Source organism: Rhipicephalus microplus, chromosome 1 (assembly GCF_043290135.1).
Source record: "Rhipicephalus microplus isolate Deutch F79 chromosome 1, USDA_Rmic, whole genome shotgun sequence".
Classification (NCBI taxonomy): Eukaryota; Metazoa; Arthropoda; class Arachnida; order Ixodida; family Ixodidae; genus Rhipicephalus; species Rhipicephalus microplus.
In genome coordinates, this window is record NC_134700.1 from 221,198,412 (window position 1) to 221,211,854 (window position 13,443).

The window sequence follows — 13,443 nt, forward strand, 5'->3', positions numbered from 1 at the left end:
GAAGCTCTCGTGCACAGTTAGCTTTTCTTTTCTTTTTTTGCAGTGCTCGTCATTTAAGTGGCTGGAGTTCAACGCAGCCTCCTATTCATCGAAAAGCCTTTCTGTTTCTTTACGAATGCTACGAAAGCACTCAGCCAGAACGCTGGTATACGGCATTTCAGCTTTCAAAAAAAAGGGAAACAAACGGGAGCGCATGAACAAAACAAAAATAACGACAAACAATACGTTGCACAGCTGTTGACTCGTCTAGTCTACAAATCTCTATGAATGTGATCGTTCACTGCTATTTTCTATGCAAAAAGAGAGGGGTGGGGGATAGTTTATGGAACAAGGAAAAGAGGTAGTACTCGCTGCCATGCTACTCAGTACAGGGTAAAGCAAATGTATAAGAATGAGTTCAGAAACAATACTGAGCGTAAAAAAAAGTGATGCGTATATACAGTAACAACGTAGCATAGTTTTCCCTATAAAGCCTACAACTGCCCTTGTAGCCAAGCTAAAATAAACGTAGGTGAGGAATTCTACTGGTGAATTCCATAATCACTGAAAAGAAGAGGTGTGTTTGTACACGTTTGATCCCGTAGTCTGCCCCGCCACGGTGGTCTAGTGGCTAAGGTACTCGTCTGCTAACCCGCAGGTCACGGGATCGAATCCCGGCTGCGGTGGCTGCATTTCCGATGGAGGTGAAAATGCTTGAGGCCAGTGTGCTCAGATTTGGGTGCACGTTAAAGAACCCTAGGTGGTCGAAATTTCCGGAGCCCTCCACTTCGGCATCTCTCATAATCACATGGTGGTTTTGGGACGTTGAACGCCACATATCAATCAATCGATCCCGTCGCCTGAGTTTCCTTCGATTCTTTCATATAATAACGTCGCATGACTCATGAGGATAAGCACGTGGCTCATAGAAAACAGAAGCGACACACACTATCTCTTTTGCGAGTGGGGTTTATTGCAATGAACAGGTGAATGTATAACCATACGCACGTAATTACGAACTACAATTGACATTACATATGAGCTAAACTCGGAGATAATTCTGGTCTTGGGGAAAATTCCGACGTATGACGGTGCGTTATGCACAAGGGCACAAGCGAATCATGGTTAGAAAGTCTTTTTTTTTTTTATCATGTGACTCGTTGAAGCAAACATCTGAGTGGGGTGAGGAGGCGGCGTAGAGCAGAAGGAAAGCGAAACATTAGAAAATATTTGTCGGTATGTCAAGAGACATATCATAGCTCTTTTCTGTGAATTAAGTTACGTGGGACCGAATGGCAGATAGAGAGAGAGAGAGAGAATACCAATCTATGAAAAATAAACGAACACCTGTCTGAATCCACTAATAAAAAAGAAGCAAGTTCTAGCCATCATACAAGACTAGAAGTTTCAAATGTTCGAGCAGTGTCTTCATGATGAATGCGAGTAAAGTTATGATGACATCAGTTGCTACAAATTAAAGCGTTCTCTGCTTAATGTTCCTCGCGTTTTATTTCGTTCCTGCCCTCGAAAACATAACTGTATGCCAGTCTTCGCGAATCCAAATATAGTACAATAGGCAGCCATTTAAATGATTCGTATGCTCTCAAGGTACACGTGTTTTCTCTGCTCCCTGGACACCCGCCATGTCGTCTCGAGAAGACATCGTAGATGTAAGCAATGGTGCATGTCATTGCTACAAGGGCAAAAAAACTTGCGCCGCTCATTATAGACCAATAACGATGTTGCGACAGTGAGGATTGTGACTGTGCGCGTGCCTCCTCTCCCCGTTTATTCTCTTTCTCTCCGCATTGCGGGGTCTAAAGATGGTGAGACACTCTCACGGAACACATGGACACAGTTGCACCGCAGTAAAACGAAACAAATGGACATATATGTACTGCCTCTACAAAGGCAAGCTCGCTAACAGATTCTAATAAGTAACATGTAACATTATAAACAATTCAACATTACGACAATACAACACTCAGAGGGCATTACACACACAAACCAACATACAGTGACCGCGACTTTGTCACCGACGTCCGACACACCTCGTGGGCCCCCGGGAACGAACCGTGGCGTCGAACCCATGGACCTTCCTCAAGAGGTGGCCGTCGCCGGCCACACCAAATCCCAGAACATCCAGAGTGCTCGCTCACATGTGCCATCGCGGGATCAAATCCCGGCTGTAACGGCTGCATTTCCGATGGAGGCGGAAATGTTGTAGGCCCGTGTACTCAGATTTGGGTGCACGTTAAAGAACCCCAGGTGGTCGAAATTTCCGGAGCCCTCCACTACGGCGTCTCTCATAATCAAATAGTGGTTTTGGGACGTTAAACCCCACAAATCAATCAATCAATCGCTCACATGCGCCAGCGTAAGCTCGCTCGCGCCAGGTGGTGCCAGTGGCACCGCGTGATCACATCTAGTGCTACCTCCCGCTCAGTGGTGTTCTAGCCAATCACGAATAATCCGCTGGACGCGAGAGTGTCACGAGCGTTACAGGGCGTAATAGCATTCCCACAACCTTTAACTTTTTTAACTTCATCATCCGTTTACCAGGTTTAAGGTGGCGTACCGGCTATTCTAAACGAGTTAACAAATCTGCCTTTACACTCTCTCTTGTTTTTTTCTTCGTCAGCAACGCCACCGCTTGGAACAGGAAAGTGCGGATAAAGGGTAAAAAAGCGATTGACCGCGATTGTTTTAGAGCGGCAAGTATCGAGCGCCTTCTCAAAGGGTGAAGTCGCTCTGCGGTCTCCAAGCTATGCGAACAAAGAACCCGTACTTAAATATATATAGCGTTAAGTCACTGATAATATTAATTAACTTCAGCTACCTTTCGACTAGACAGCGGCGGCAGTCTGTGTGAACTTTTAATGAAGACTTAAATCATGCATGGAAATAACAAGGAATTTGTTTAAAAACACTGAAATTTGGGCGAGTTTGTACTTGCACTTCATTTCTTGTCTGTTTACGCGCTCTACATACCACTATGTTCAAAGAATTTGTTCTCAATCGTTAGAAAGCCTTTCACGGAGATAAATGTTTTTCCATCAGTACTCTGAAGCCTGGATTCTCAGCAGACTGAATCCTTCGTGTCGTAATAATTGATTCATCTATAGTTACTCGTTGGGTTAAAAACAGTGATTTGTAAAGTGTTATTGGTACTGCGTGACCTCACGCTCCTACAATGTAAAAAAAAAAACGTGGCCTGTAGACGAAATACACATGAACGGTATTTTGTGAAGAAACTGTAGCTATAGCCAGCTACTCAGGATGCCCCATATATATGCATGATATATAGTCGCTATGAACCCATACGTGAACAATATCAGCGCAAGATTCACGATAACCGAGTGATATGACAACCAAGCGATATGACAATACATTAGAGATATGACACGTAAAATGAGTAGAACACTGAGTAAAATGAACAAACACTGAAATGAATGAACACTGAGCAAATGAGTAAATGAGTAGAACACAAAATGTTTAATGTGGTTATAGCGCACCTTGGAAAGGCTTTGTTGACCACAAAAATCAATAATTTCGACAAGCTGAGTAGTCAACGGTCAAATGACATTAAGGTTGATTGAGTTGTGTGGAAAACAGAGGAGAGTGTGAGATGCTTCGTCAACAAGTCCACAATCGCATTCGGGAACTTCATGAAGCAAGGCCAATTTCGTGCAAAAAATGTTCAGTGTATGCAGTCCCTTCGTAAGCTGTTCGGTAAGGGCGAAATCTGTGGCCGCGACTTGACATTACAACTCATCCACTGCGTCTGCCCTCGTTATGATGCTCACAGCCAATCCCTCACAATCACTGCGGTTCGCCTTGACTACAGACCACGGTGTTGGAATAGCACCATGCCAGACATCGAAGACGTCAGAAACCATTGTATAATGTCGTCCTGTGAAGTCATCACAGATGAAGGTAACCAAAGCACTGTTCAAATTCTTGAGAGCAAAATAGTTGCGTTTAGGCAGTTGTATGCTCTCTGGCGATACGGTGGTGATTACTGCTCAGTTTCGTGATGCAAATTGCTCAAGGTATGAGGTCGAAGGCTCTATAACTGATGAGAGTTAAATAACTCTCTCTATTTATGCTATAGAAAGTTTTCATAAAGTATACCTTAGGATAGGCAAACTCCTGACCGAACGGGATGTTCACTGTGAAAATAGTGATGCAGAACAGCAAGACGTTTGTTGTTTTCACTGCGAACTATGCTATGAAAATATGCTAAATTTTCTAACATTAATGCAACTAAGCATAGACTGCGGGGTCAAAACACGTGTGCCGAAGTATTACAAATAAAATTAGAACGTTTTCAATGCATTTGTTGCGTTGCGGTTTGCTATGAAAGTCAAGTCTGTCTCTGCAAAAAAAAAAATCTACGTGATTTGACAGAATGGCACTTTCTCCAACAAGACATTTCACGTAAATCTGTCAGTCATAAACAATCACTTAACACACTCAAAAATAAACTAAAAATACGGCCACACGCATGATTTTGGAAATGCTGAGATGCCCGATTACTCGGGTACTATGTACAAATTTCTCGCCAACAGTCTCCGGGTATTACATAGTCGTAAACCCTAATTTGCGTGAAATGCTTGTACAATCTACTGTCGCGTCACAAAGGGAATGTTAACATCATGTGCCAGAAACGCAAATATCAATGATTTCAAAACAATTAACTACGCGAGCCAGGTACATGGCTCACGTAATAATCAATCATCCTTCACGTCACTGAGGCAACGATTGATTGATATGTGGGGTTTAACGTCCCAAAACCACTATATGATTATGAGAGACGCCGTAGTGGAGGGCTCCAGAAATTTTGACCACCTGGGGTTCTTTAACGTGCACCCAAATCTGAGCACACGGGCCTACAACATTTCCGCCTCCATCGACTGAGGCAACGATTGATCTCACACATTATATCTACCTAGAAGTTGAAGCCCAAGGGTGATCAACTGAAAGGAAAACCAATTTACGAGGGGGTTATCTAAAGTGTTACTTACGAGCGTACAACAGCTATAGGGTGCTGCACAATGATGCAATCAAACAGCATGAAGAGTTTCCACACTTTACCTTAACCACATCTAAGCTCACTAATGTCGGTGAAATGAAGCACTGAAATATATTGCGACAAAAAACATGAACCTAAAGAAAACATAGTGATTGAGCAAGTACGCGAGAAAAAATTGGGGACCCTTAAGCTTCGCCTTTAAGAGTTGAACGCGATAGCGAAATGCGGCCCCTAGTGCACCCTTCAACAGCTAAGTGCATACTTATTCATATGTTTTGTTACATACACATGCACGCACACTGTAGATTGGACCAGCGCGCTATTATCGCCGAATGGGCTCGTTTTCGTCGTGACACCTGTCGAACAAAATGAGTTAAAGGGGCCCTGAAACACTTTTTCGAGTAACCATAGAAGGAAGTCACTAGAAGAGCTTACTGCCTCACGAATTCAACGCCGCAAAAATTTTAAGAATCCGTCGTGTGCGAGTGGAGTTAAAAAGGTTTGTCGCATGCTGCAATTGCATTATCTCTTGTCTCGTCCCGACGAAAGCACTGGAAGCTAAGCAGGGAGGGGTGGCAGGGCAAAGAAACTACCGCGCCTCGTGACCTTGAGCAGTTTTTTGTTCTTCAAATGCATAGCTTTTTTTCAGTGTGATCGCGCGCGCACGCGTGGGCAAGTAGCGGCCTCCCGCGGCTATCTCGGTAACTTGATTTTTCGGTCACACACGCAGAGACGATTTTTCGCTCACAACCAACGAGGCCGACGCCGGTGGCGGGTTTTCTGCGACACGAGCTCTTTCACGCTGTCGCGTTAAAACTGACACAACAACTGCTGGGGTATTCCAGGGTGAGCGCATACAAGATATTTTTCGAGACTCGATACTTCACGCGTACGCAGTGCTTGGCGCACCGGCAAGAGTGATGTCCGTAAATACGTGGATGCGTCTAATACAAATAGCACCATTACAGGCGAAACCCCCATATCCTTAAAAGAACCCGTGAACAACTTAAATAGTTGTGATGCAAATATGGTTTCTCGCGAGTTGAAATCACATGATTATGCGGCGATAATTTTGCTGCATCTCAGCAAAAACGTGTTCCTGCTTTCCACTCCTGTCGGCTATTTCGGTAATGAAATTCATTCTTAGCAGCGCGACACAAACCTGATTATAATTTTCGTACGACTGAGCGCGAGCACCCTTTGTCAGAAGCAAAAGTATACACTTTTTTATTGTTTTACCAAGCACATTGTTGATGCTGCTTTTTTTCATTGATCTCTACCTTGAGGCAAGCAAGGAGCGAATGCAAACAGCGGAACAGCGTAATAAGCAAGCACATGCTATGTAGGCACGCAACGGCGGGCGTCGAAGAGTCCTTGCCGTGACGTCACCAGGCCTTCCACTCTGCGCCGCCGCTCCAACTTTTCGGGGCTAATAGCTCTCAACTTGAACCAGAACTGTATATTTTTCAGAAGACTTTTCCTGAAAATTCTAAAGCCGTAAGTGGGTTTTAGACCAGATATTTTTTTAAAAAAGAAACAAGAGTGCCACCAGGTGCTCTCGTTACAAATAGGGACCCTTGCAGTATAAGTCGAGCATGCGAAAGTTGCGTGATGACTAGGTTTACATACATACATAATACACAATTACATACACAATTACATACATACATACATACATACATACACAATTACATACATACATACATACATACATACATACATACATACACAATTACATACATACATACACAATTACATACATACATACATACATACATACATACATGCATACATACATACATACATACATACATACATACATACATACATACATACATACACAATTACATACATACACACACACACACACATACACACATACATACATACATACATACATACATACATACATACATACATACATACATACATACATACATACATACATACATACATACATACATACATACATACATACATACATACATACATACATACATACATACATACATACATACACAATTACATACATACACACACACACACACACACACACACATACACACATACATACATACATACATACATACATACATACATACGTACATACATACATACATACATACATACATACATACATACATACATACATACATACATACATACACAATTACATACATACATACATACATACATACATACATACATACATACATACATACATGCATACATACATACATACATACATACATACATACATACATACATACATACATACATACATACATACATACATACATACATACATACATACATACATACATACATACATACATACACAATTACATACATACACACACACACACACACACACACATACACACACACATACATACATACATACATACATACATACATACATACATACATACATACATACATACATACATACATACATACATACATACATACATACATACATACTCAATAAAGAAGTGCTCGCTCACCTCAAAGACGGAAGTGACCCTGAGCCTGTAGATGACGGGCACCACAACGCGAGCGATGAACGGCACCAGGCAGAAGACGGTGACCGAGCCCCACATCAGGTGCAGCCCGTAGCGGTAGAAGTGTGCAGTGATGCCGATCACACCGACCGCAGTGACCAGGGACGCGAGGACGGAGAGTGACAGGGGCAGCGTGCCCAGGCTGCGATCACCCAAGAACGCCTCGCTGGTACCACCGTCCCGAGAGCGACGGCCGAACGAGAAGTAGAGGCCGACCAGAAGGTTGGACAGCATGAGCACGCCGAACACCACGTACTCGGCAATATGCACTGCCACTGCCATGTTGGTTCCTCGCGTATAGGTGTTGCCCCTTGTTGTCTCGCTTCGAACGTTCTGCTTTTTTTCTTAAATGTCTTTTTTTTGGTTCTGTGGCTCCTCTAAGTTAGTACTTTGTCAGACTTGGTTCGCTCTCCTAAGACAGTGTAGAGGCGTGAGTCATGTGCTGCATTACGTAGCTACTCCCAGGTCACCAGACAAGAGCTGTATAAAGCGCAGCATGACCGTAACAAGGTTTTATCCCCGCCAGCTGCACATGGGTAGCACTGACGTCGAAGTGGTTATATGCCCAGGCAATAGTTTACTGGCCGATGCGTATGTACGGCTAATCTTGTAGAACTCACCAGCACGGCACGACGGCTGGAGAATTAGTTTACAGTGGAGGGCCTGGCAAGCGCATGTAACTGCAGTAACTTCGTACCTAAACGAGCAGGCCCAGTAGTGACCACTTCTTATGGAAAATTTTGTGTGGTACGGTAATGCAAGGTCTTCACCGTACTAGCTAGCATCCCAGGTCGACCCAGATTAACAACTGCATTGTAGGCAACTCACCAAAAGCCTGCCCCTGGATGCCGGATTTTGCTGGTAGATACGAGTTCTTCCTGCTTTGGTTCGACGCGGACGCCAATAGACCAGTTTGCCGACAAGTCAACGTCAGAGGCTATGAAGGCGGGGCTATGTCGTTCGTCCAGTGGCTTTCAGGATAATGTCGCTGGTCCGATTTTCGTGACGTTCGTTCGCTCTGAGTGAAACTCTGCCTGGAACGTGCTTTCGCAAGGTCAACGAGTCGTCCTCTCTTACCTTCGCAGGTCAAGCTTCCCCTTTAAACAATTTATGAAACTTCAGATTGCAGTCATTAAGCTCAAGTGAATTTCACCTCAGTGAGTGGTTAATAATCTTCATGTTTCCGAAACGCAGCCAGACGTCAAATAGGAGCCTATGCGTGACGTGGTGTACTTGCGGCTCGAACGTCTCTACGCGCAAAGGGAGACTTCGGCTGTCTTTAAGCGTCATGCGAAGCCTGCGAATAAAAAGAAGTGCGGCGTCTGGGAAAGCTTCCGCTGACTCGGTGCACTCGGGGTCACTTCCGACGAGAAACGATAAAAGTAAAGTTCACCGTTAAATCGGCAAACGCGTCAGCGGCTCGTTTTCTGCGTCTAATTAAAAACACTCGGCAAGCAACAGGACTCCACGTACAATATGTGACATTTGGAAATCACTCACCCCCTCGCATCTGCTCTAGGAATGCCAAACGAAGGGCGGAATGTCGTCCGGGTTCGTCTAACACACGTCCGTGTATTCAGGAAGGTATGGCATTCTGGTGACGGTCGAACGGCTGCCCTCGCACTTTTCCGTCGACATTTCTGCGGATAGCCGTGCACTGCATTCCTACGATAGAGATAGGCCTTTGACTGGCGTGTATATCAAGCACGGTTTATTGAAGTTCAACTCCATCGATCTATGGCGTATGCGTATGTTTTTACTGAACACATGGATGAAAGTGGTCACATGTTTTACGTGCTGATTGACAAAGCACCTTCAACAAAATATATACTGTATTAACGTAGTAGCATAGATAACTTTACGTCGGCAAATACCTAAGGCCGCATTGATGCTGCTTCAAATCCCAACTCTGTTTTTATAGCTTCTGGTATCCAGCTTGAGCGGCAGGTGTCACGACCACGACGAATACGCGTCGTACATTTTGGTGCCGGCCACATTCGTTCGTTACCGCCGCTACCGAAACACCATTACTTGGACATGCCCGAAGTGCAATGCAAACAATACCCCGTTATGGGCGACTAATTAAAGTGACAAAACTGCAACTGACCATATTGATTGAAAGCCGTATGAGTAGGACGTGTGTAGCACGTACATACAGTATACTCACGGATTGAAATAGGAAACTTGGAACACGTGGCCGCCGGCAGAGATAGCGAAGCTGTGCTCGTGGAACCATGGTGTTGCATTGTAGTATAGAGTGAGAGGGAGAACACCTACAAGGCAGGACTACTCCTTCCGGTCACTAAAGAGTCGGTATTTAATTCATTAAGTGCACACTGCCAGCGGGGCAGCGCTATAGGCTAGCACGCTTTCGCATGCCGACAGAAATAGATCGCCGGGCACACTACTTATACTGCGGTGCGAGTAAACGACGCTCTCGTTCAGCGTCTTGCGTTGATGCTGCACCTATAGGCTCTGCAAGTAAAAAATATGATTCGGCTGAGAGATTGCATTTTCCGTGCGTTCGCAGACATGATGAAAGTAAGCGTCTGCACAAAAGTGCAGTCTGTTTCTTTCGAGCTTTCTGTCGCGATGAAAAAAAAAAAAAGCAGCCACAGGGCTTTCCTCGTGCGACATTGAAAGAGTATTAGAGATAGTGTCTTTCCGACAATCTGTGGGCTGCCGCCGACGAAGAATGACAGAAGCTGGCACGAGTATCCGTGGCCAATGACAGAAACCACGTAATCAACTTACTATGCTTTCGTGCAGGTGTCTGCGAATGCATGTAAGGCACAATCGCTTAGCCGAATCGTGTTTCTTACAGAGCACGCCTGCTGCATCACAGAGGAGGCTCAGAACGCGAGCCATTTCTGTCGGCATGCAAACGCACGTTAGCGTAGCAGCGCTACACTGGTAGTGGGCGCCTGGGTAACTATACAGGCCCACTCGTTGGCCATCGGAAGCAGCAGTGCTGCTATGCGCATGTTCTCGCCCTCGCTCTATACAACAATGCAACACATTGGTTCCACGAGAACCCACGAGCTGCGCTAGCAGTGCCGGTGGCCACGCGTTCCAGGTGTCCTATTTCAACCCGTGAGTACTGTACATGGTGCCACCGCTTGGCTCACTGACATTAGCCAGTGTCCATCACAAGCGGCTGGCGCGAGCCATGGACGGGCGCCAGAAAAGGTTGCCAGTCGGTAAATGGGCCCGTCCTGTAAATATTGATGTTTGGAAGGCATAAATGGCACCGACTTCCCCTCTTTCTTGGCGCTTCAGCTGGCACCCGACTGTAAAGTAAGAATCCTGAACACACAAATGTTTCGTTACATCGGAATGGATGACTTGTCATTCGTTTTCTTTTTTATTCCTCAACGTTCCTTCATTCGTTCGTCTATTGTTCCCGTCCGCTTAGATGCCCAATCGTGCTACTGGTCAAGAGCAGAACAGATAAATTTATGTTGTACATGTATTATAGGAGTGACTTAACTTCAGGGCTCTCCCTGTGAACCGGTACGAACATTGTTGGGCACGGCACTGCAGGACGAATCGTAAGCTCAGGATGGCTGAATATTTACCAGTTATCAGTCGCACGAGCCTCTAGTGACACTCTTTGCTCTATTTTCCGGGGGCGTAGACAGAAGTCTTTTAGGGGCGAGCTCCTTAGGGTGGGGGTCTCCTCCTCCTCCTCCTCCTCCTCCTCCTCCTCCTCTGTAGTAGTAGTAGTAGTAGTAGTAGAAGTAGTAGTAGTAGTAGTAGTAGTAGTAGTAGTAGTAGTAGTAGTAGTTGTTGTAGTAGTAGTAGTTGTAGTAGTAGTAGTAGTAGTAGTAGTAGTAGTAGTAGTAGTAGTTGTTGTAGTAGTTGTAGTAGTAGCGGGAGGAGGAGGTGGCCACCTCTAGTTTGTGTGTTGCTGAATAGATGGCGTTGTGTGTATATGCCCTCGGAAATAAAATCACTAGAGGGCGTTAGCGGTTTTCATATAGTTGACGGACAGACCAACGGACGAAAGAATGGACGCTTCCGCCCACTCGTCATCATTCACTCCGTGGATATGCTGTGAATTTTTTTGGATTGGAGCACGTCCCTAATGACATTTGCGGCCCCTGAGGAAGTGGGCCACGCTATATATATGTTTGCGGTCGGTGCAGCCTTCCACCAAGAACGGAAATATTACCACTGGTCAGTGACGTGGCTGACCGGAGACTCGGGACAAAATATGTCCTACACGTGCGGGTGGAACAGCACGTGTAGACCTTTTTTTTTTCTAAACAGCTTTGTTTTCCGTTCTGCTCAAAACATGGCGCAGGCACGAACTCCTTACTGGCTATTGTACGTCGCCGAAGACGGGGGCATTATAATGCTAATTTGCCGCTCAAAAGCGTCCTTGGCTGCGGATCCGAGTACACCAGCCCCACGTGCGGCACAGGCCGTCGCAGTTTTCCAAAGTAATTTACTGTTACCACATCGGCGGCTACGCAGCACGCGAAGAGCAGCTTTCTTCACATGTCAGAACATAAAAAATAAAAATATAAAAATAAACATACAAAGGAGCTCAGCTTGACCCAGAGCGAAATTGTGAAAGCAACAATAGGGGGACCCCTAAGCCTCGCCTTTAATAGTTCGACACGATGGTGATATCCTGCTCCTAGTCCACACTTCAACCACTTAATTCATGATTTTTATTGTATTATGTTATACTATAGAGAATTGTGGATCACTAAACGTAACTGATAAAGTTGGCAGTGACTTGTATCATCAGTAAAGCTTTCGCGTGTGCCTGCATTCTGTGTAATCGGTAGCCTGCTTTAAACAGCGAGCTATCAGGCGCGGGAAATGTTTTCGAACTTACTATGCACGTGCACTACCAAAAGTACGCGCAGTAACGTGTGTGCCTTTTGTGTACGGGTGGCCGGCTCTAAAGCATGAAATCGTATAGTGATAATCGCATGTTCTGACGCCAGAAGCCATTGTACGCTTGTACCACGCAATGTTACTGCAATATTACACGTTACGTTGTGAAGCCCGTATACGGGACGCGTATGTCTCTAAAGCATGAAGGGATTTCTCAGGCAGATGAAGTTGCTTTCCCTTGTTTCCCAAGCAGACACGGGGCTGCATCGCAGAACAACTGCTTGCCATGCAAACGGCCTTGGTTTGATGCGCACTCGAATCACAAAATTTTTATTATTTGTTTTATTTTTTTACTTATCACTTTTCGGTCATGGGCAAGATTACGATTTTTCCCTCACAACCAACAACGCCCACGCATGCATTGACGCTAACGCCGGAATTTCTGCAGAAGGAGCTTCTTAACGCTCTCGCGTAGCTAGAAAACTTTGTACGTGTGCCACGTTCCTTTTTCTCCAATTCATATGTTTCGACAAACCCAACAACCAACCCATGGGTTATCTAACTTCGACTGACCTCACACCACTAACAAAAACATGTGCATATTGCGTCACCAAACCGCACATGCACGCCAGATGAACATGAAGATGTAACCACCGAGACAAAGTGGTCCGTAGAGCCGTACTGCGCTACGTCTACGAAGGCCACGTTATCGCCCGTGCCTGACGTCTCCCAACGTTATGTGTGGGAGGCATGTTGCGGGGTATCGGGCATACTGTAAATTTTGCGTGCAGGTCTTCGGGAAGCTGCCGCAGATATTCTTGGGATACGGGAGGTGAGACCGAGGTGGGCTAGTAATCGTCGCCCAGCTGCAGTGGAAGGCAGCCTTACAATTTGAGATAATTTTTGAGCTTCTACAATTTCGTTGAATGAGTTATGAATGTCTAGCTCGTTGAGCTTCACCGTACGGGTGCTGCCCGGTAACCCGAGCACCTGTTTAACGGACCGGTGGATGAT

The 13,443-nt window shown here is 45.2% G+C and overlaps 1 protein-coding gene across 3 annotated transcripts in view; it reads right to left on the bottom strand.

The window, feature by feature from the left end:
- The window catches only part of LOC119159633 (sodium-coupled monocarboxylate transporter 1), a 76,070-nt gene extending 67,132 nt beyond the window's left edge, over positions 1-8,938 (bottom strand). The window contains exons 1-2 of one of the 3 annotated variants that reach the window (XM_075891416.1): positions 8,407-8,935; positions 7,522-7,720 (exon numbers count right to left, since the gene is read on the bottom strand). In XM_075891416.1, the coding sequence (XP_075747531.1) occupies positions 7,522-7,617 (96 nt within the window). In that variant the 5' untranslated portion in view covers positions 7,618-7,720; positions 8,407-8,935. Of the gene's footprint in view, positions 1-7,521 lie in introns of all 3 variants that reach the window. The other 2 variants (XM_037412449.2, XM_037412448.2) reach the window with 2 other exon arrangements.
- Positions 8,939-13,443: the final 4,505 nt, after the last annotated feature.